Source organism: Rattus norvegicus, chromosome 4 (assembly GCF_021556685.1).
Source record: "Rattus norvegicus strain SHRSP/BbbUtx chromosome 4, alternate assembly SHRSP_T2T, whole genome shotgun sequence".
Taxonomy (NCBI): Eukaryota; Metazoa; Chordata; class Mammalia; order Rodentia; family Muridae; genus Rattus; species Rattus norvegicus.
Genome location: NC_141537.1, coordinates 142,560,227 through 142,580,885, shown reverse-complemented (window position 1 = coordinate 142,580,885; position 20,659 = coordinate 142,560,227). Strand labels below are relative to the sequence as shown.

General features: G+C 45.5%; 1 protein-coding gene across 18 annotated transcripts in view; it reads right to left on the bottom strand.

The window, feature by feature from the left end:
* Nucleotides 1-20,659, bottom strand: part of Itpr1 (inositol 1,4,5-trisphosphate receptor, type 1) — a 367,970-nt gene that overhangs the window by 179,664 nt on the left and 167,647 nt on the right. For 14 of the 18 annotated variants that reach the window (XM_087656084.1, XM_087656085.1, XM_087656086.1 and 11 more), the window contains 12 exons: nucleotides 19,783-19,921; nucleotides 19,128-19,186; nucleotides 17,527-17,692; nucleotides 17,131-17,301; nucleotides 16,640-16,705; nucleotides 15,842-15,979; nucleotides 12,524-12,649; nucleotides 10,303-10,503; nucleotides 8,242-8,493; nucleotides 6,502-6,627; nucleotides 5,477-5,605; nucleotides 847-967 (listed from right to left, as the gene is read on the bottom strand). In XM_087656084.1, coding sequence (XP_087512210.1) covers nucleotides 847-967; nucleotides 5,477-5,605; nucleotides 6,502-6,627; nucleotides 8,242-8,493; nucleotides 10,303-10,503; nucleotides 12,524-12,649; nucleotides 15,842-15,979; nucleotides 16,640-16,705; nucleotides 17,131-17,301; nucleotides 17,527-17,692; nucleotides 19,128-19,186; nucleotides 19,783-19,854 — 1,627 coding nt within the window. In that variant the 5' untranslated portion in view covers nucleotides 19,855-19,921. Of the gene's footprint in view, nucleotides 1-846; nucleotides 968-5,476; nucleotides 5,606-6,501; nucleotides 6,628-8,241; nucleotides 8,494-10,302; nucleotides 10,504-12,523; nucleotides 12,650-15,841; nucleotides 15,980-16,639; nucleotides 16,706-17,130; nucleotides 17,302-17,526; nucleotides 17,693-19,125; nucleotides 19,187-19,782; nucleotides 19,922-20,659 lie in introns of all 18 variants that reach the window. The other 4 variants (NM_001007235.2, NM_001270597.1, NM_001270596.1 and 1 more) reach the window with 2 other exon arrangements.

Genomic DNA, 20,659 nt, shown 5'->3' with positions numbered 1-20,659 from the left:
TGAACAGAACTCGTGGAAGGTGTGGAGGGGGAAAGGTCAGAAGACCATTTTTGAGAAGATGTAGAAGTAAAAGAGGAAAAGTGCTTAGCAAGGGCAGAGGGAGAAGGCCAGACAAAGTCTGGATAACCAGCATTCACAGGATAATAATAATTCATAGAAATTTACCAACTATTTAAAACCACTAGAAGAAAGAAATCTTAAGTTTCTATAGCAACAAGAAGCCAACTCCCCTGACAATGCTGTACCCCTAAAACAATGATAGTATCACTTAAACTTTTTGGGAAAGGGCTGGGGTGTAGTTCAGTACTAGAGTGCTTCCCTAATATGGACTGGGCCCAGGTTCAATAGCTAGCATCGCAGAAAGCACAGGTGACGAGGGAGAACAGTGCCTTGTAGAACGGCCTTTGAGGTAAGTGTCTTGGGGACTGGGGAGCAAAGAGGGGAAAGAGAAGCAGCCACTGCATAGGAAGATGCAAACAGCATGCCATTTGTGGGAAAGGGTGCTTCTTGGGATCTTAGGGGTGCTTCACAGGAAGAAAACTTCCGTGTAGTGATGTGCATCTGCTGGAGCAAACAAACTGCTGTGAACGAGGGACTTCCCAGGGCCTTGAATATCTTGCTGGATTGTCACTTGGCGAGAACTGCCTGACGCCTAACTGTGGGATCTTATTTTTCAAGGACTTACTGTTTCTTACTGTGCTGGCTCGGCAGAGACAGAAGCTGAGGAGTCAAAAACTCAGCTCTGGGTCTGGATTTGCAGGCTCCTTCCTTACACGAGCTGAGGCTCTGTAAGCAGCCGGTGGCTCATTTCCATCCCCTCACATCCAGGCTGATCTGGTGCCTTACCTACGTCAGAGAGCACGCGGATACAGCTCTCCACCGAGGCTTTCTGGCTCGGCATCAACCAGTTGCAGTGGTAAACTCGGAACACGCCTTGCAGGAGCTGCACAAAGACAGGCTGGCGAGTCTGTGAGGGAGAGAGAGACGAGGTGAGGAAGGCTGTGCGGAACACTGCGCAGTGCACTGCGCAGAAGCAGATGGACGTCTCAGTGGGAGGATCCCAGAAGGGTCAGGGGCTGGATTCCAGAATATGTCTGCTTTGGTGTAGATGTTGACCATCCCCTAAAGAGTCATGTATTAAAGGCCTGGTCTTCAGACTGGTACCATGGGAAAGAGGTGTGGGGCCTTGGCCTCCTCTTTGCTATTGTTGCTTCCTTTTTATGGTTGGTTGAACATGTCTGCCCCATCAGACACTCTTGCCCTCGTATGCTGCCTCACCTCAAAGCTTCGGGGCAAAAATCAATCTTTTTTTTTTTTGTTTGTTTGTAACTTAATTAGTCTGAGTTTTTCACTATATGGACAGAAAGCTGATGAACACAGTAATGAGAGAAACTCGGGAGCAATTTACAGCAATAAAAAAATCGTCATCTCGAGCTTCATGTTATTTATTTTGTATGCATTCTAAACTTGACAATCTCTAATGGATTCCGATCACCAGACTCAGGAGTGGAATCAAACTCCCCAAAGCGGTATTGCCACCCAGCTATGAACTAGATGAACTACTGAGCTCAGTGACTTCGCCTTGGCGTGAGTGTCACCCAGCATGTAAGGTGGATCTCGGTCACTGAGCCCAAACTCTCCTTGAAGCACCATGTCCCAGGAATAGAGTAGGGAAGAGCGGTGAACTCCTAATTCCCCTGCTGCAGCAACCCAACAGCTGCATTACCACAGCAACCAGCAGCCTCGGCTAGATCTGCATGTTCAGTACTTTGCTTAATTTGGGGAGTCGGTTCTGTCCTTCTAGCATGTGGGTTCTAGGGGTCAAACACAGGTACATTAGGCATGATGGCAAGTGTCTTTACCTAGTGAGCCATCTCGCTGGCCCTAGAAACTATGTTTTTAATCCATGAAAATGGAATGCTAAGCGATGTCAGCAGGAATGTGACCTCCGTCCTTATTGATAACAGTGTCTTCGATGGCACGAAGATATCCCAGTTGTAATGGGCGGTGTCTGTAAATATTCATTTAACCAGAGCACTGGCACAAGTCAACTGCCTTCCGTGAGAAGGCCTCTCTTAGACCTCATGAGAAGGTCTAAGTCTGCACTCCCTTTAAAGTAACAGCAGGCACATGCCGCCTGAATCGGATACTGACTTTCTGAATGCTTTTTAAAATGCAGATTTCTCATCTCTACCCAAATGACATTTTTCTTTTTGGACCTGCCAGACAGAGGCGTATGGCGAGCTGCAGCGTGGTCATCTGTTGATGACAGATAATTCATCCGGCTTCACTGAAGTCCAGTGGAGCCGAGGAAAGAGGTGGAGAGAGTTCTAAAGGGATCTCTGTGGGGAGAGAAAACATCGAAAAGTGCTGGAGGGGGTGGGGGTTCATTGTAAGAAAATGAAATGGACGAATAGAAGACCCTGTTTCATCTGTAAATGTGGCTCATGTGTCTTCCCTTGGTTGGGTGCATACTGCAAGCCAGACGTGTTGTGCATGACCTCATCTGGGCCTGGATAATTATGCGACACTGAGGTTACCATATGAAAGACAAAGGCTAGGGATGGACAAAATTATCTAAAAGTGCGAAGAGAGGCCAGCAGGGCACCGACACAGTCTGTTGTCCCCACTTAGTTCAGCTGGGACTGGAGACTCTTGACATACATCCGGCTCTGCACTCCAACCATCCAGCAGTAAGCCACGTTACTCATAGACGCCAGGGATACAGGGGGCAGAGGAATTGGCCAAGAAACCTAGAATCAGTTCCTATGTCTGGCTGCTCCTTAGCTCCTGAGTTTATAAAGGAGCCTAATCAAAAGAGCCATTGGCCCTGAGTTCTTGCCCCTCACCAGGCCCTGGGCTAAGAACTTTGTATTTCATTTAGCCTTGGTATGAACCTGTGGAGATGAGGAGCATCACTGTAAATGCTGATTTGAGATGAGGCCCCTACAGTCTAACTCACAAGAAATGCTCCCCCATTAGTCAAGTCACCTGGACTGGTGTTTATGAACTATCTGCTTCCTCCTGTCTGATACCTGGGCACAAAAATCGAATGAGTCACCAGTAGTTACCTCCTAACTGACCAATGTTACAGGCAACACGAAGACATCAGCTCACTTGACTTTTTGGCCAAAACGGCAGGGCTAGTTTTATAGTTGGTATATTGTTTGATTGGGTAATCAAGAGCAATACAGGGATACATGTAATTGCATGATTTGTCCACAAGGGGGCACTGGTGGAAAGGAGTGGAACCTTTGCCGGGTAGGGCACTGTGGAAGGGGCAGTGGGAAGTAACTCTTCTTCATCCCTTTCTCCTTCTTTCCTTCCCTTCCTCCCTCTGCCCACCTTTCTCCCCATGCCTACACTTCAGTTCATTTTGTAGCTACGTACCCCATACATAGAGAAACATACACCCTATAGACAAGCCTATTTCCCCTTACCAGAATAGAGCTGAAGCAGGCGCCACATTGTAATGTGAAACAGTCCCCCAGTCCGATGCAGTTATGAGCCTACCCTGACTGTCTTCCTCTGGCCTCTCTCACCTCCTCTCTTGACTCACTCATGTTCCCTCCAGGATCCTTGACTAAGGTCAAGACCTTAGTCTATTTTTACTCTTTTGCCATTTCTACCCTGCTGCATCTCAGACCTCAAGTACTCAAAAAAAAACTGGTAGCTAGGTGCTAGTCTTCAATACCAGCAATGTCTGAGACGCTCGTCTACAGACTAGTAGGGCTTCTGCATATGAACCACCTGCCGTGTGCTAGGCACTGCACTGAATGTTTCAAATAAACATCGTAACTCTTTCTCACAAGAGCACACCAAGTTGATATTATATCCTTGCTGGACATACAAGAAAAGTAGTTCTGAGCCAGGTGTGGTGGTGCCATTGGGAGGTCAGCGCAGGAGGATCGGGAACTCAGCCTTGGTGACAAAGTAAGTCTGAAGCCACCAGGGGCTATTAGACCCTATTTCAAAATAGAAAGAAGAGAGAGAGAAGGGAGAAAAGGGAGGGGAGGAGAGTAAAGGGGAGGGGAGATACAGGAAGTTCAGTGACCTCTATGTTAACAAAGCTCAGGTAGGACAGGATGGAGATTTGAATCCAATCTGTCTTGCTCTAAAGCTTCCAAAATTCTCCTCTTCCTCCCTGGAATCCACATTTCCAAGCCGATTTTTAGACATTCCCCTGGCAGCTCAGGTGCGGGGCATTCATTGTTTTCAACCCTGACATATGAGGAGGGAGGGGAGGGAACTGAGATGTAGCTAAGGAGAAGACACCCCTCACAAGAGGACACCATGAACGCTCATGAGCAATGGATGGTTCAGAAATCCATCGGCCGTGTATGCAGAATTAGACTTTGATTTCCAGATATTATGGATAACCTATACCTTAGGAGAGATTTGGAATATTCATCATTTGAAGATTTATTTCTCTGGCAATTCTTGCCTATCAGTTGGATAAATTTAATCCACAGAAGGAAACAGTAGCAGTCAAGGTGAGAAGCCATAATATAAGCCCCATTTAAAGATCTGTGTAGGTGTGTGTGTGTGTATGTCTGTCTGTCTGTCTGTCTGTCTGTCTGTCTGTCTGTCTGTCTGTCTGTCGGTGTGTATGTTCAACAGCACAGACACGGAATTCAGAGGACAATCCATAGTTGTTGTCAGTCAGTCAGTCAGCCAGTCTGTCTGTCTGCAGGTATGTATGTTTGACAGCACAGGCACGGAAGTCAGCGGCATCCTTAGGAGTTGATTGTCTCTTGCTACCCTGTAGATACAGGCCCCTGAGTAAGGGCCTCCACATGCTGAGCCATCAGCAGGCCCGAGGCCCACAGTTTATGGTTTTCAACACTGCTTCATTCTCTCCAGGGGCATCACCACAGCAAATGTCACCTTATACTACAAGAGAAGCGTGTCTGGCCTCACTAACCATTGTGATTCCCTGACTGGCACTTGGTGTACAAATACAAACAGACTGGCCTGGCTGCTAACGGGCTCTATTTCTCAAGTACGGATCATCATTCTCTTGTATCCTTGGTTCTCCATGTGCAGATTTATCAAGGACTGAAAATATCTGAACACTGATCAGGTCTGTGTTGAGTTCATACACAGAGTTCCTTGGCTTAGCCCCTGAACAATATGGTAGACCCACTATTCACACAGCAGCTACATGGCATGGCTCACTGTAAGTCTTTTAGAGATGATTTAAAGTCTGTGGGAGCATCTGGGTAGCTATGCAACTATGACACCACTTAGCATTTAAGACTTAAGCATCCGTGGGTTTTGGTATGTGAGGATTGGGAAGGTCCAAGAGCCAATCCCTATAGAAACTAAAGGAAACTTCACTTCGGCTTCCAAGGGCCGCTGACAGAGCCACCTTTCATTCTGACTCCGCAGTGGTTCATTTACAGCTCACTGCACACGCCTGGATGTAGACTGCAGATGCCCGCAGGAAAACTCTGCCGTAGGAGGCTGCTCTCACCTGCAGAGTGGTACTCTGGTCTGAGAAGGGAGAGCTGAAGAAGGTGGTGACAATGCTCATCACGATTTCAGTGACGTACTTCTCCAGAACCGAGTCTGCATGCTTCCTGTCACTTGTGTTGTTACAGGCCTGGAAAACAGATTGAGGCCGGACACTTGACACGCAATCCAACACCAAGACGATCAAGAAGTGACATCCCCACTGATCACCAATCACAGGACAAAGGCAAAGATCTATAGGCCAGTATTCATCCCAGAGAGAAGTTAATTATAACAAACAAACAAAGTCTGGATTGTGGAAAAAGAAGAAAACTCAGCTTGAGTACCAGGACATACAGAAGAATAAAACTGGTAAGGAATGGGCGTGTCCATTTATCCAACTTCCTGCCGCTACTCAACAAGTCTGAAACCTTGAGGAGTAGCGAGTGGGACTGGAAGTAGAGAACCCAGCCTCCCTTAAAGGCAAACTGGCCCCACATATGTTATCTGTCTAGTCCGTCATCCACACAATGGGAAAGCTTAGATGCACCACGAGGCCTTCTGCACTTTAATTCAACTAAAATCTCACTGAATCACACAGTGTGGAACAGGAGGCTATGGTTTGTAACAGCCGACCACACAATTCCGGTGTGGAACAGGAGGCCACAGCGTGTAATAGGTGACCACGCGGGTTTTGGAATGAGGTGAAGATGCCTTGGATTGTACCTATTGTACTTGTCCACTGCTTAAGGTTTCTGCTTAGAATAAGAGGAACCCTAAGGTTGGAGAATAAAATTTTAAACGAATTTAATATTCTACATTTTGAGTTATAAAAAAAATCACTATATTACAAGATAAAATAAGAAATTATTAAAAAGAAAAAGAGTAACAATCAAAAAGAAAGAAGTTTTATGAACAAACCCTCAAATTCAGAACTGTTCTGGTTTTTACAGAATTTCTGAACAGGGATGACACACAGACCTATCATGCTCACATGTCCATGAAAACAGACATGCGCACGCGCGCGCGCGCACACACACGCCTCACCCTGCAGATGTCCACGAGGAAATTCTCAAACAACTTCCACATGTGATTACTTGTGTAAATCTCCTTCATCTCCACCTCAGTGTCCACATAGCAGTGATTCAGGAAGTTGATGTAAGCAATCTTAACCTGAAGGGAGAAAGCAGCTCTTGTGAAAGCCCAGCTTACCTGAGGAGCCCATGAGCTCCCACCTCCTCACCATGAGACTGTCTTACTCGACAACCTCTGCTGGTTCTTGTTTCTGTGTCCTTTTGATTTTCCAAATCCACAACTATAAAACTCAAAACCCCAAAGCATAAAGCTCTAGGGAGAGACTAATTTTATGGTCTCAAGGTAAGGTTTGGTGAAAAGATTCTGACCAAATGTGAGGCTCAAGTTTGACTGCACCATTTCTGTTCCCAAGGAGGCACCTCTGTTACGTGGTCCCAGTTGGGAGATGCTTGCAAGGGGTGAAGCAGGGAAGGCATGACCTGTCCACACGAAATATGTAAGTGTCCACGGCAGCCCTTTATATGGGAACCAGTGGGAAGAGCACGAAACTGCACCAGGGATGGCTGGAGAAACATAGCGTGGTATCTGGACACAGGGAAGTATTTCTTGGCGACAATGTATTACCAGTGCATACAAAGCTTACATGGTCTGTGAGAAACTGCGCTCAGTGCAATCATCCAGCTAGAACAAGGCACGCATGTGTGACTTAGTTTGTACTGAATGAGCATACGAGGCAGAGAAAAATCCATGACTGGTAGAGATGTGGCCCCTAGAGTTCAGTACTAGGACACGGAAACAACCTAAATGCCTTTAAATTGTTAAATTGTTGGATGGATAATGAAAACATCACACACACACACACACACACACACACACACACACACACACACACACACACACTGGAATTCTAGTCAACTGTCAAGAAAAATGAAATCATGAAATTTTCATGGAGGGAACTAAAAAACATTATAATGAGTGAGATAACAGACTCTGAGAGAAAAACACTGTGTGTTTCTTCTTTGTAAGGGCCAGCTCTTTAGACGTGAGTCCATAACCTGGAGTAACTGCAGGCACCAGAGAAGTTTAAAGGGACCATGCTGAGAGGGGGGGGGGGGGGGCAGGAACACGAGAGTGGGATACAGGAAGACATAGTTGCTATACAGTGAGAAATGAGAAAAAATGGTTGAAGAGATATATTTCTTTGTTTGTCTGCCGGGGATAGAGTTTTGCTGTGTATCTCTGTACTTACTATGTAGCCCAGGCTAGCCTCAAATTCATAGCACTCCTGCCTTCTGAGTGCTGGGATAATTGACATATGCTACCACACCTGGGTTTGCAGGCACTCTCTGAGGGAAGTGAAATTTCAGGTCATTTTTATTTCTTACAGTTACCTGAAGTTCCCCAGTTTTGTACAATGGTCACTCATTATTTCTGTACTATGAGTTCTTGCTTGAAAGAATGAAAATTCCAGGTGAAGCGTATCTCAGACCATTGTCAGGCTCACTTCTGGGCAGTTCATCCAGAGCACATCCTCGCTGAGCTAAATTTGTTCCCCAATCCTGAGGCTTTTATCCCACCCTTTGTGAAGAAGCAGAGACTCGCTTGCCTCATGTTCTTTTCACACAAAATCGACATCCAGGAAGACACTGTTCCAGTGGTGCCAGATCTTTCTGTAACATGGGCTGAAAGGCCCAAAATCCAAGGGCTCACCAGGACAGCCCATGTCTCCACTCAGCCCCACATGCTACTCACCTCGGGGATACAGTCTTCATGAGTGACCACACGAACGATGTCATCGAGCGGGAGCAGGGAGTTGCACTTGATCTCTGTGTACACATTCTTGCCCTCTGTGCACACAGCCAAGAGCTCCACCAGATGGATGTGGTACATGAGAGGGCTGTTCTCATCCATCCGGTCACGCTCGGACCGCATCATCTGGATCAGAGTCTGGAAAGAGGCTCTGTCATTGTAGAACACGAGGACGTCCTCTCCAGAATTGACAAGCTACACAGAGAAAAAGTGTTCACTGTGTTACAAGCCTGCAAGAGTGAGGCATCCTTACAAAACTCTACATGTAGAGGAAGGGAGCCTTACTCCTCCACACAAGTTGTATCCTTATCACTGAACTCATCCAGATCCCACTTGTTTCTGGACTGACCAATCAAATTTTCTTAAAAGCATCGTGCGAATCCAAGGATGCAGAAGTAACCATGGTGACCCTAACAGATCTACTAGGGGAAGGCAGGTCTGCACACCACACCATTAAAAGGACACAGAGACTGCTAGCCTGAGCTATCAGGCTGCTGTTTTGCTAGCTTAAATATTTGCATATCTTGGTATATTTTAGAAGGCATCCTGATGCAAGTCTTACACCCAGTGTCTTAAGTCTTCCTTAGGCCATAAGTTAGCCACATTTAAGATACTTTCCTTCCAGCCCTCATCAAAAAGTCAAGTCATTTTAGCTGGGTGTGGTGGTGCATGCCTTTGACGCAGGCTGGGGCAGGAAGGTGATGAGTTCAATGCCAGCCTTGACTGTTCACTGAGTTTCAGACCAGTCTGGGCACCACCATGAGACAGAAGAAAACAGAACAGGGCAAAAGAAAAGGCATAATTTGTCTCCTTGGATGTGGCCTCTAATAAATTTATTTTAATATACATTTAGCACAATTTTAGCAGATGAAGTATAAATGTTTTTAAAGGGGCTGGCACAGAAGTCAAAATAAACTCAGTCAATACTGCCTACTCACTGCTAACATATCCTCAACTCGGGAGTTGAAGGATTTTAGGGGTGGGGAGGCTACTAGTGATTGAGCCTAGGACCTTGTGTGTTTATGCATGCTGGTCAATGAGGTATACCCCACAGAGGTCTGTTTGCTTATTAATAATTAATTTTCATGAATCCCAACCCAAGGATCTAGATACCAAGACAAGTACTTTGCTGTGTTACCTAACCTTTTCCTACCTCTGTTTCTAAGTAAAAATGGGGACAAAGCCTGACCTCTGACTCAACAGTGTTGTTGGGTATAATATACACTCAATTATGAATTTCTCAGAACAACGTGCAGATTGCTGCAGGCTTCAAGGAGATGTTAATTATTACTCCTGTTGTCAATACCTCATCTAATCCACACACTCAGTGAAAACACTCAGGTAACAGAAATGCTCACAAGCCCTGAGATGTCAAGACATGAGCGTCAATGCAGGCCAGCCAGTAAACGACACAGCAAGCACTTGTACCCGAGGAGGAGCCAACACGACTGCCCCTGGAGCCACAGGTGTGGATGGCACAGTAAATCCAAGCACAGGGGGAGCTTACTCGAGTTCCATGGAAGCCACCATTGTGTTTGTATGGTGGGTCTTCCTAATCAAAGAACAGTCACTGCACAGAGCCAACCTCTGAAAGGCCCAAGTCCAACTTTTGCCTCTACCCTGCAGACCAGACGCTTAAGTCAAAACTGCTCAAGCTAAGGAATTGGGTGAGTAGTTAAATAAAAAGTCCTAACTCCTAAAGGGGAAGTTGCTTTGGCTTACTGGTCCCACTCACATTTAATCTCCACATAGATGTTGGTCTATCATTTTTTCCTTTTCTTTCTGAAGAGTCCAACCCATATTGCCTTACAAGTAACAGATTTACTGCTAGAAAGAATCAGATAAGACCATCGCCTAAGCCACTGATATGAAACTATGAATGTGTACAAGTACAACCTTTCCTTCCATATCGCTCCTCAACAGGGTGCCGGATGACACAGGGAAGACTAACTTAAGTTTCTACAGAGCACCAGATGGAGGGAGATGCAAATACGTGGTTATCACCTCAGCCATGACCATGTCTTGGCACTTTTTAATGAATTTCCCTTCGGCCTTGACAATAGTCTGGAGAAACTTGATATACTGGACATTTCGACCGTGGGTCTCTATGCAGTGAACGAAATGCTGGACCACTCTCTCGTTGATCTCACTGCACAGCTGGAAGTTGTTCATGAAGATGTGCTGCATGGTCACTGCTTCCAGGATCTGGCATGAGACAAGAGCAGGGCATGGTCAGAGAGAGGGCAGGCTAATGAGATAGACCCGGTAACTGAAACCCAGAACCACTCCTACATCCGAGCGTGCGTCTCATTCTTGCTCTAGACTATCCCATTAGAGCAGACTCCTTGTTTTCGAGAGACTGACAAACAGCTTTTGAAAAGGTGTTCTGTGTATTTTACAGTATACACTTTACAGCTGTTCTGGATTTATGTGTATAAATGTTTTGTCTATGTGCATATATGTATACCCTGTGCATACCTGGTGGATGTGGAAGTCAGAAGACGGTGTCAGGTCCTCTTGAACTGGAGTTCTGAGTAGTTGTGAACCACCATGTGGGTGCTAGGAACTGAACCCTAGTCTTTTGCAAGAGCAATGTATGTTCCTAGCCACTGAGCCATCTCTCCTGCCGAATACAGCTATTCTATATCCCTGTCAACCCAGTCTTTTCTATTTTAGCCAAACCTTGCATATCGATTTATGTTTGTCTGATCATCATGTTGTGAAGACCTTGTCTCACCAACTACCTGTGTTCATCAAGCTTTGCACCCCCCTTCTCTTTCTTCTTCTTTTTATTTTTTAAAATAGAAAGGGTATTTTTCATTTCCCTGACTTCTTAAAAAATTGTTATAAAGATGCTGAGTATCAACTCTTTGCTGAACATAAGAAATGCAAATGTCTTCTCTCACTCTGCATATTAATTAGTTCTTGGCTGCTCTTAATAATGGCATCTTGGGCACAGAAGCTGATTTAACAAGGATCAGTTAATGGATGTTTTCCTGTATACTTAGTATCCTTCGCACACAGCTTTGTTACCTGCCAGAGTCCAGAAGACATCCCATGGCAATGGTCTAGGAACATTATTTTGTACATTTTATCTAGAGATGCTCTGTATTGTACTATCCTAGCAGAGGGTTGGAATTTGGTATTGTTACTTTTATGGTTCACCACCTGCCTCGGTATTTTATAAATGTACACCTTCCTTACTCTCTGATGGACTTAATAAAGAGCTGCTAGCCAACAGCTAAGGACTTTCAGGCAGACAGAGAAACTTGGGTTTAAAATCAGGCAAGGGGGCATTTGCCAGCATGACCCAGAGGATGTGGGACAAGACAAGAACGTGAGAGATAACAGGCCCTGTGGATAGACTAGGATATTCACATTCATTAATTTGTCTGAGCTGAGAGTCTGCCCAGCCATAGTGCCTAAGCTTTTATAAATAATGTCTCCATGTCATTATTTGGCAGGCAGTGGGCCCGAAAGTTTAGTAATAGGTTCTACTGAGTTTGTGTATTTGCAAGGACAAAGACATTTTTTGCAGTGTCATTTAGAAAAGCAAAAGGAGGTGGCTACTTATTCACAAATAAGAAAGTAAACATCTTTTTTTTTTTTTTTTTTTTTGGTTCTTTTTTTCGGAGCTGGGGACCGAACCCAGGGCCTTGCGCTTCCTAGGCAAGCGCTCTACCACTGAGCTAAATCCCCAACCCCGAAAGTAAACATCTTACTAACTTGCAGCCATTTTAAGAAATGCCATTGAGCCACTGAAGACAGTGGAAAAAAACCACTTATTTCTGATTTACAAAGGCACCAGTGATGTGTTAAATGTAAGAAAGTACAGAATGTAAGATATGTGTGATATGAAGACATATCAAACAAAATGTGTTATATTTACTGAACCTATCTATATGTACTTTGCAAGCATGTAATATAGAAATGTTTAATGTGGCCATATTACATACTTAGCCATACTGAGGCATATCACTCTTGGCTTGGTAATTGTGACACCATGATGGATGGTTTTGGGAAATGTTACCTCCTTTGCCCTCCCAAATTCCCTCCTTTGTACCCATGACATCACAATATGGAGTGTTTATGTCCTGACAGCTGGTCAGAAAAGTCTCCAATGAACGCTGCATTCTAACAAGTGCCAGAATACACAACGTCCAAGGGCAACTGGTCCCCCACGGTCCTCCCAATACGGAAGTCTGCCAGAGGCTTCCCAACTCACCCCTGGGTTGAGAAACAGGTTTATGTGTTTATGTAGCAAAGCTTGGTTCTGCTGGTTGCCTGCGCAGAAATTCTGCAGAAATTCGTGAGCCAGCCTCATGATCTCCTGCATCTTGGTATCTTCGGCCTGTGTGAGAGCAGAGACAGGAAAAGCATTCACTGTGAAGCTTCTGCTCCATGCTAATACCCTCTTCCACAGTAAGATCCAAAGGTGTGCGCCCGGGGTACTGATGGTAGAGTAAGGTGATTGCCAGACCCCCCTGAGAATTAGTCAGAAAAAAACACACTCGTGCCTTGTGAATGAAACTGAATTCTTTCCTGCTGGCTACTAGCATTAACACAAAGATTTTGCATAGGACAATTTGGACTTTGCAGAGTTAAAGTTAACAGAAGGATTCTGCTGTCTGTCGTAGGCTGGAATTTCCAAATTCCTGCTTTCGAGAACGGGTCGTGACAGTGGAGCAGAGACCACTTCACCCCTGCTGGTACACATTCCGCCCATCTGGTCACGTCAGTTCTACAGCTATTGTGAAACATGGTAACTTCTAGCACCGTGTGCCGGAGAAGAGAGGAAACATCAGCAGATTATAAATCAAGACACCTACACCCACTCTACTGCCTTCTCTGTAACCCCAGTCCTATCTGTAAACCAAGATTTAGCTTTTCCTTCTACAAAATGGGACTGCCCTGGGCAGCCTATGTTGTTGGTCATGTGACACTTCTACAGTTAAGACTGGGATTTCATATTAAAAATTTTAGTGCTAGTAAAGAACTATGTTTGAAACTGTTATGAAACGTAAAGCCTACTGTATTCTGCCCAGTTGTCAACCACAAACATTTAAGGCAGTAAAAGGAGAATGAGACTCTCGAGAGTGGAAGCCACCATTCGCATTCTACTTCATGCGACTCCTGAAGCAAGCATCTCGTATCCATCACCCCCCTCCTAGCAGGAGACTGGCAGCAAGGAATGGAGGCCTTTGTCTACTTTATTCTGAGCTCACGTGGACACGATGACCTAGCCGTGTGACCTAGAACTTCCTGGCATGCTTCGGCAGCCACTGCTCAGGGCGAGTTAGCTCTTGGCTCTGGTTTGAACTAAGATCATCAAATTTGAGGAGCAAGGCAAAACATTTTTTTTTTAGGCTTGGTGAGTCAAGAGGCTAAACCCCAAACACTGCAGGGACTTATGCAGCTCTCTGGAAACTCAGCAGCTATTCGGAGCTGACATGCTGGGCACAAGCAGGCAGTGGGTTGGAACTGGCCCATATTTATAACTTGTCAACTCTGTCGTAAAAAATAACCCTGGGAGAAGGCAGGACAAACCTATCAGGAACTAGTAATGCGAGGGTTGTGAGCAAGCAGGTATGGTAATCAAATAAAATAGGTCTTTGTAGGAGGGAGTGGGTACTACGCCTACGTCTAATTTGTGGGCAAAAGTTCTAGGTATAAGAAATCAGGGAACTCAGGACAGACAGACAATGCTGGTTGAGTAACCTTAACAGTTCCGCATGCTTCCATGTCTTCTACCCAAAAAGGAATCTGCTGAGCTCAGGGTGGGGAAGAACTGGGGTTTGAAGGGCACTTTCACAAGGCGGGCAGGCTTGGAAGACATTGTGTTACAAGATGTCACCTGGTGAGAATCTCTATTCTCACAAACTGGGATGTTTGTGCCTATCTCACAGTGAGTGAGTGCACACACACACACACACACACACACACACACACACACACACACAAACACACACACAGAGGTGGGGTGGGTGGGAGACAGAGACAGAGTTCTGCCTTAGAGGTACCAACTCCAGATCAATCGAATTGTCTATACTTTAACACAGTTCTGTGAATGGCTATCATTAAAAGCAAGGACCAAGCTGTAGCCTTCAAGGCCATCTCCTCACACCACATACTGGAAAACTGTGGACGGCACGCACACCTGCGATAACTCCAAGTTACCTATAGGTCTGATTTCCCAGAAGGATTCACCCTGTGCTTTCCTGGGGGCTGGGGAAAGGTCATAACTTCTCCATGGTGGACAAGGCAGCTTCTATGTGTGGCACTATCTAGAATATAAAGCAGCAGACCCAAACTCCATAGGGAGGCTGAGCTAGCCACATACACAGCTGTGCCACCCTGAGTCTTCCCGGCCACAGGGTCCTCACTCAGGCAACCCTGTCTCATCACCATGTCTACAGGACACAGGAGATACACACCAGAAGGACTGCAGCAAAGTGCTGTGGGTCTCCAATCCCTCAGCAGTGGGCTTCCTCCAGGAGCTGCTCCACCAATGGGTCAGCCTTTGGGATTGTTATGGAGCACAAAGCACTCCAGAGTCATGCCAAACTTCCCTAGGCTTCTGTGTCCCAGTATGTCACGTGGGTAAACCACAAAGCCTCGCTACTACGGCAAGGTTTGAATGTCTCCCCAAGAGTCTGTCTGTCTCCATAGATGCTGAATAGTTAGGCTTCTGCCTGAGCTGACTGGCTTTTCAACAAAATCTGGATATATCTGGAAAGAGGGAAAATGAGCTGAGGAACGGCATCCATCAGACTGGCTCATGGGTAAGTCTGTGGGGCATTTTCTTGATGAGTGATTACTGTGGGAGAGCACAGCCCCCTCTGGGCAGTGCTGTCCGAGTGCAGGAGGGTCAGCATTCTACTAAAAACCAAGCTGGTCAAGCCATGGGAAACAAGCCAGCAAGCGGCACTCCTTCATAGTCGTGTATCTGTTCTTGCACTGGGTTCTTGCCTTGACTTTCTTCAGTGATAGGCTGTGACCTGAGAGTTGTAAGAGGAAACAAACCCTTTCTTCTTTCTTCCCCAACATGCCTTTGTTCATGATTTATCACAGCAACAGAAATCAAATCAAGACAGTACCCGTCTAAAATACAATCAAAACACCAAAACAACCAAAACGACAACAGCCACCACCACCACCACAAAGGTGCTGGGGGTGTGGTCTAAATATATACTCAGATGACAGGACACTGCCAAGGACTAGAGCAAGTTCCACTCGCCTCCAATGACTTGTAGAGATTACTTTGTTTCTGTCTTGTTTCGGACAAAGGTGGCTAATACCAGCTAATACATAACCCATCTAGGAAGGGTCGGGTGTGACGGAGGAACGAGATCTTTTTTCTTTATAGAAGACAAACACAGGAGGTGCTGGGGAGAGGTGACGTGTCTGATATAAATGACTTGGTCTTGCTTTAGTCCCAAGCACATCACTGGCCCTCACCCACTTTGTCCAATTGGGAAGAGTTTGGGGGGTGGGAATCCATCCCACTCTGGAGAGCAGCATTGCGGGTGCGAGCCCCTCTCACCTTCTCATAGGGGATCTGCAGCAGCTCCAGCACCACAGCATGGGCACCCATGTTCCTCAGCAGTCGCTGCTGCTGCTTCCTGCTCTTCCTCACCGACGCGCTCTCTTGAACACAGAGCTTGCTAAGTCGAATCAGAATCTGAGAGAAAAATCAACCATAGAAGACCAGGAACTGTAGTGTGAGGAGAGGCCTGAAGGGGAGGAGTCATAATTCATTCACGACCTAGGAGAGGGGCATTCCTCCAATACACAGAATCTATGCTGATTGTACAAAGTCTGAGCTGTATAAGAAAAGTGTATCTTGCTGAATAAGTGGCTCATCTAGGTTTCAGCAGCCAGTGAGATGGGTTCATGGGTCACTTAAATGATCTGCTAGATAACAGCTGCCAAGACCTTAGGAGGGCTTTTCTGGGGTAGAAAACACAAAGCTTCTAAGCCCAAGCTAGTATATGCAGAGATTTCTAAAGCCAAGCATGGCTATAAACCCTTAGTCATTGTATGAGTGAATCTTTGATCCACTTCAAAACCTGAGAATTATGTAGTTCCTATTAAAAAAAACAAAAAACAATGCCTCCAAAAGGTGAGGGACTAAGAACACTCAGATAATACATAGTACAGCTGGGTTTTAAACGTGAACCTGAGGCTGGCACCAGAGTATTCAACCTAAGAGAGCTACCTTCTCCTCTCCCCGGTCAAATTTTACACCACGAAAAAGAGCTCGCGTTGTGCCTTCAACTTGCCAATCACTGACTAAAGCTCACTAGAGTCACCAGGATGGAGGTCAGGAGGGGCAGCTCACCTCTTTCACCACTCGGTAGTTGTAGCTGCTGGTGCTTTCGTGCTTCAGTGGCTTACTGGTCCCCTCCTAGGAACCAAAAAGAACACATGCAGTAAGTGCCTCTGTGGTCTACTGTTGGGTGAACATGTGAACCCTTTAAGAAAGCACACACATTTCTCATTGTCTTTCGACACTCAGGCTGCCCAAGATGTTCACCTGTTCTTCACCTACTAGAAGAAGCTGTGGTGGTCATTCCCTACTGAGTCTCTTGAGGGAAATCCAGTGCTTACCTCCCTCAACTAAGTCTCTTCTACATGGTCCACAGCTGCTCAGAAAGTCATCTAAGCTTTGATTTTATAGCTTATCTCCTAGGACAATAGCTATTATCTTAGCAAGCATCTCTGATAGCAACCATCTTATCACCTACATTTATATCTAGGACTAGAAGAGGACGCTGCCTTGATTTAAAAAGCAGGAAAGCCACTTCGAGACCTAACGTGGGCTGTGCCTACCTCAGTTTTCTTATGTTCGTTTTCACCAGAGGCTCCGTCCATAGGCTCATCGGGACCCTGGCCTTTGTATACCCAGAGCTCAGACTTCTCCACGATGGATCTTAGCTGGTCCAAGTCTTGCTTGATCTGTTTGTAGTTGTCCACATCTTGGCTAGTAACCAGCAGTTGAACCTTAATGAACACAATATGTTAGTTACATGAACCTTAAGACACAGAGAGAGAGAGAGAGAGAGAGAGAGAGAGAGAGAGAGAGAGAGAAAGGGAGGGAGGGAGGAGGAGGAGGAGGAAGAGGGGGAGGAGGAGGAGGGGGAGAGAGAGAGAGCTATAACCTTTTCTTTGCATGTAACACACACAGCTTTTTGATACACAATGGCCACGCTGGTCCACAGGATGTACCTGTTTGAAGGCCTGAAGGACCTCCTGCCTCTGGCTGAAATGCCGGAAGAGGAGCTGCAGGGCCCCAGACACCAGGGGTGGGTAATCATGCATTGTCAAGTGGAGCAGGACCCTGAGGAAGGTTCTGCCACCATGATCATCCAAGTCCAGAGGTGTGTTCTCCTCACTACAGGAACAAAGGGAAGAAGAAAACAAGACCAAGTAAAGCCACAGTCCAGGACCATGCATGTGAGCCCTGATGGAACCTCACTTTTCATCAGCTTTTTTGTGTTTTACCCTCAGCTCCACTGTGAGAAGAGGGGACGATTACAATGTTTCAACTCCCTAAGCCGACAGGAGTAACATTACAAGATTCATGAGACCTAACTTACAGTGATTGTCCACTGGCCTTCATCTGTGCTCCAAAATCTACAGCAAACGTGCTCTTTCTAAGATTTTTGTTTAAAATGCTGTCGCTTAGCACTTATTAAAATCATCTGGTAATAAAAGAAAAACAGTTTTGAAAGTATCTAGCCTGCAATCTAGAAAGCACTTGCTTTCTGTTGCCCTGTCTTCTTGCAACATTTGTTCTGGGAATCGGCCATGGCTCTGTGAAGAAGCACAAACTGACGGTGTGGAGCAAGGCTGAAACCTCAGCTTTACACATATGCCTTCATCAGCACCAGGAATATGAGTGAACAGCAAGTGTGTACCCTTCCCAATTACTGTATCACAACAGTCGCAAGGCCGACCCAACAGGACTAGAACCGCTCAGCCACGCTCCTGCTCAGCCGGGCTCCAGTCAACCCAGAGAGCTGTGAGAAATACTTGGTGTTCGAACTCTCAAGACTTTTGGAGATGTGTGTTAAGGAGCAATAAACAGTCAAAGCAAGTATGCTGGTTATAATCACGGTGGCCTTAGGTTACTTATTGTAGATACTAATTCTATACTAAGTTTTATACTAATAGTGTTTTATGTTTAACCTAAGGCCTGTGATATGAGAGGCGTTCCCATCAGGAGTAATTAAAGGATACTTTGTATTTTTTAAAATTTATTTACTTTTACTGCTGTAGCTTCCTTTGTTATTTATTTATTTTTGCTGTTGTTGCATAGCTTGGCTATCAGTGGATGAAGTCAATGACATTAGAAACCTCTATCTGATTTGAACCCCCTTTCTCTACTCTTTGACTTTTATTTTTGCTGTTGTTGCATAGCTTGGCTATCAGTGGACGAAGTCAATGACATTAGAAACCTCTATCTGATTTGAACCCCCTTTCTCTACTCTTTGACCCACACCATGTAAAAATAACCTTGCAAATATATGCATATTAGGTCACCTTAAATCTTTTTTGTCCTAGGCAGGACACACACACACACACACACACACACACACACACACACACACACACACACACACCCTAAATCTTTTCTGTCCTAGGCAGGAAATGCACACATGCACTGCTCACCACCTAAGTTCTGTGCCTCAGTAATTCCAAACGAGCAGTACAAGAAGCTGACCTGAAGGCTGAATAGTATGTGCAAGCAAAAAACCCTAGAGATTTACAGACAGGCTGCCTACCACACTCCAGAACTACCACAAAATAAGACAATGGAAACACACTTTCCTTCCCCCAAAGATGCCTTCTGCTTGCTCTTCAATGTGTTCAAAGTCAAGAGCACCTGAAAGGTGAGAGGACATAGAGTTAGACACAACCAGGATGGAAAGCCTGCTTCTGGTGGACTCATGCTAATGTGCTTCTAAAACAATGCTCTCCTGTGACCCTCAATCTGCCCGGCACAACCTACAGAGCCATGGAGCCAGGCTAGCCCAGATGACCCCCACACCTGTTATTTTTTTCTGACTTAAAAAAATACTTGGGCTGTCTGGGAATCACTTCAACCACCATCTTTCTTTCCCTTAGCCTTCTCCATTATCTATGGCTGAGTCGAGCTTCAAATACGGGACAAAAGTTGCTGGTGGACAATCAAATTCCTTGGAGAATATTTTTGGCGTTGTGTGGCATTTGGGTTGCTTTATAGGAAACCCCAACACTATAAAGCTCGGGTGTCTTTAGTGACTAAAGGTATACCCTCCAAGAAGCAATGTTTGTGTCTGTTTCATCAATATACTCTTGATTAAAGAGTCTGTAAAATACTGCAATCTTCAAGAGCAGTCATGTTTCACCCGGTTTTCTGGAAGACACTGTTTTGAGCCCCAAGTGGCACTACACCCAGGTCCCAGTCTATGGCTGAAATTCCCTGCTGGCATCACTAACCTGGTACATTACTTGGCCCTTCTTGGCTGCTGTTTCCGGAGGATGTTTCTGATGACTGGGAATTGCTTTCATCAAACTCCCGCTTAAATATACACAGGAGGCAGGAGATCCTATAATCCAATCTCACATTCAAAATAAACTAAAGATTCAAGTAGAAATGGAAACACTTTGGTTACATTAACATACCATCTTTAGCACTTTGCCAAGCTGCTGCACTCTGGCAGGGCCTGGTATCGGCTGCATCAACTACCTTAAGCACTGAGTCAAATGTTTGGCTTAGGTTTCAACAGCCATTTTAACAATAACAGACTTCTAAGGGGCACATCTAGTCTGCCCATGACACCTTAGTTTCCAGTGTAGACTTTGGCATCCTGAATTAAACACCCAGAATAATTCATCATTCATGCCTCCATTCTTTACAAAACAGAACTACATTTCTGCAAAGACTGAAAGCCAACTCTGGGCCTAGCTGGAGATGAAGTTGGCCACTTTGAATTGAAGTGAACTGACAGAAATTTTGCTTTTATTTCTGATTGTCTCCTCTGGTTAGGCATAGCCCCCTGGGCTCTTGTTCTAACTTCTTATATTCCCTATCCCTCTACTCCTGCAGGCACTTTCCCAAGGATTGTTGCTAGAACCCAAAAGAAAAGTTAGCCAGCTGCATCATTTAGGCATCCTACTGACATCCCTCCTTCCTTTCTCCTAGCTTCTGCTTGGCCCTCTGGGTGACCTTACCCAATTGCAGGCTGTCACAAATCCCACAAGGAGACAGATGTTTGACCTGTTTCCAAGCTCTTAGTCCCTGTTCCCAATGACTGCTGCACATCCGGTTCGGTATCTTCCCAGAACCTCAGATTCAGTATTATGCAAAACCAAC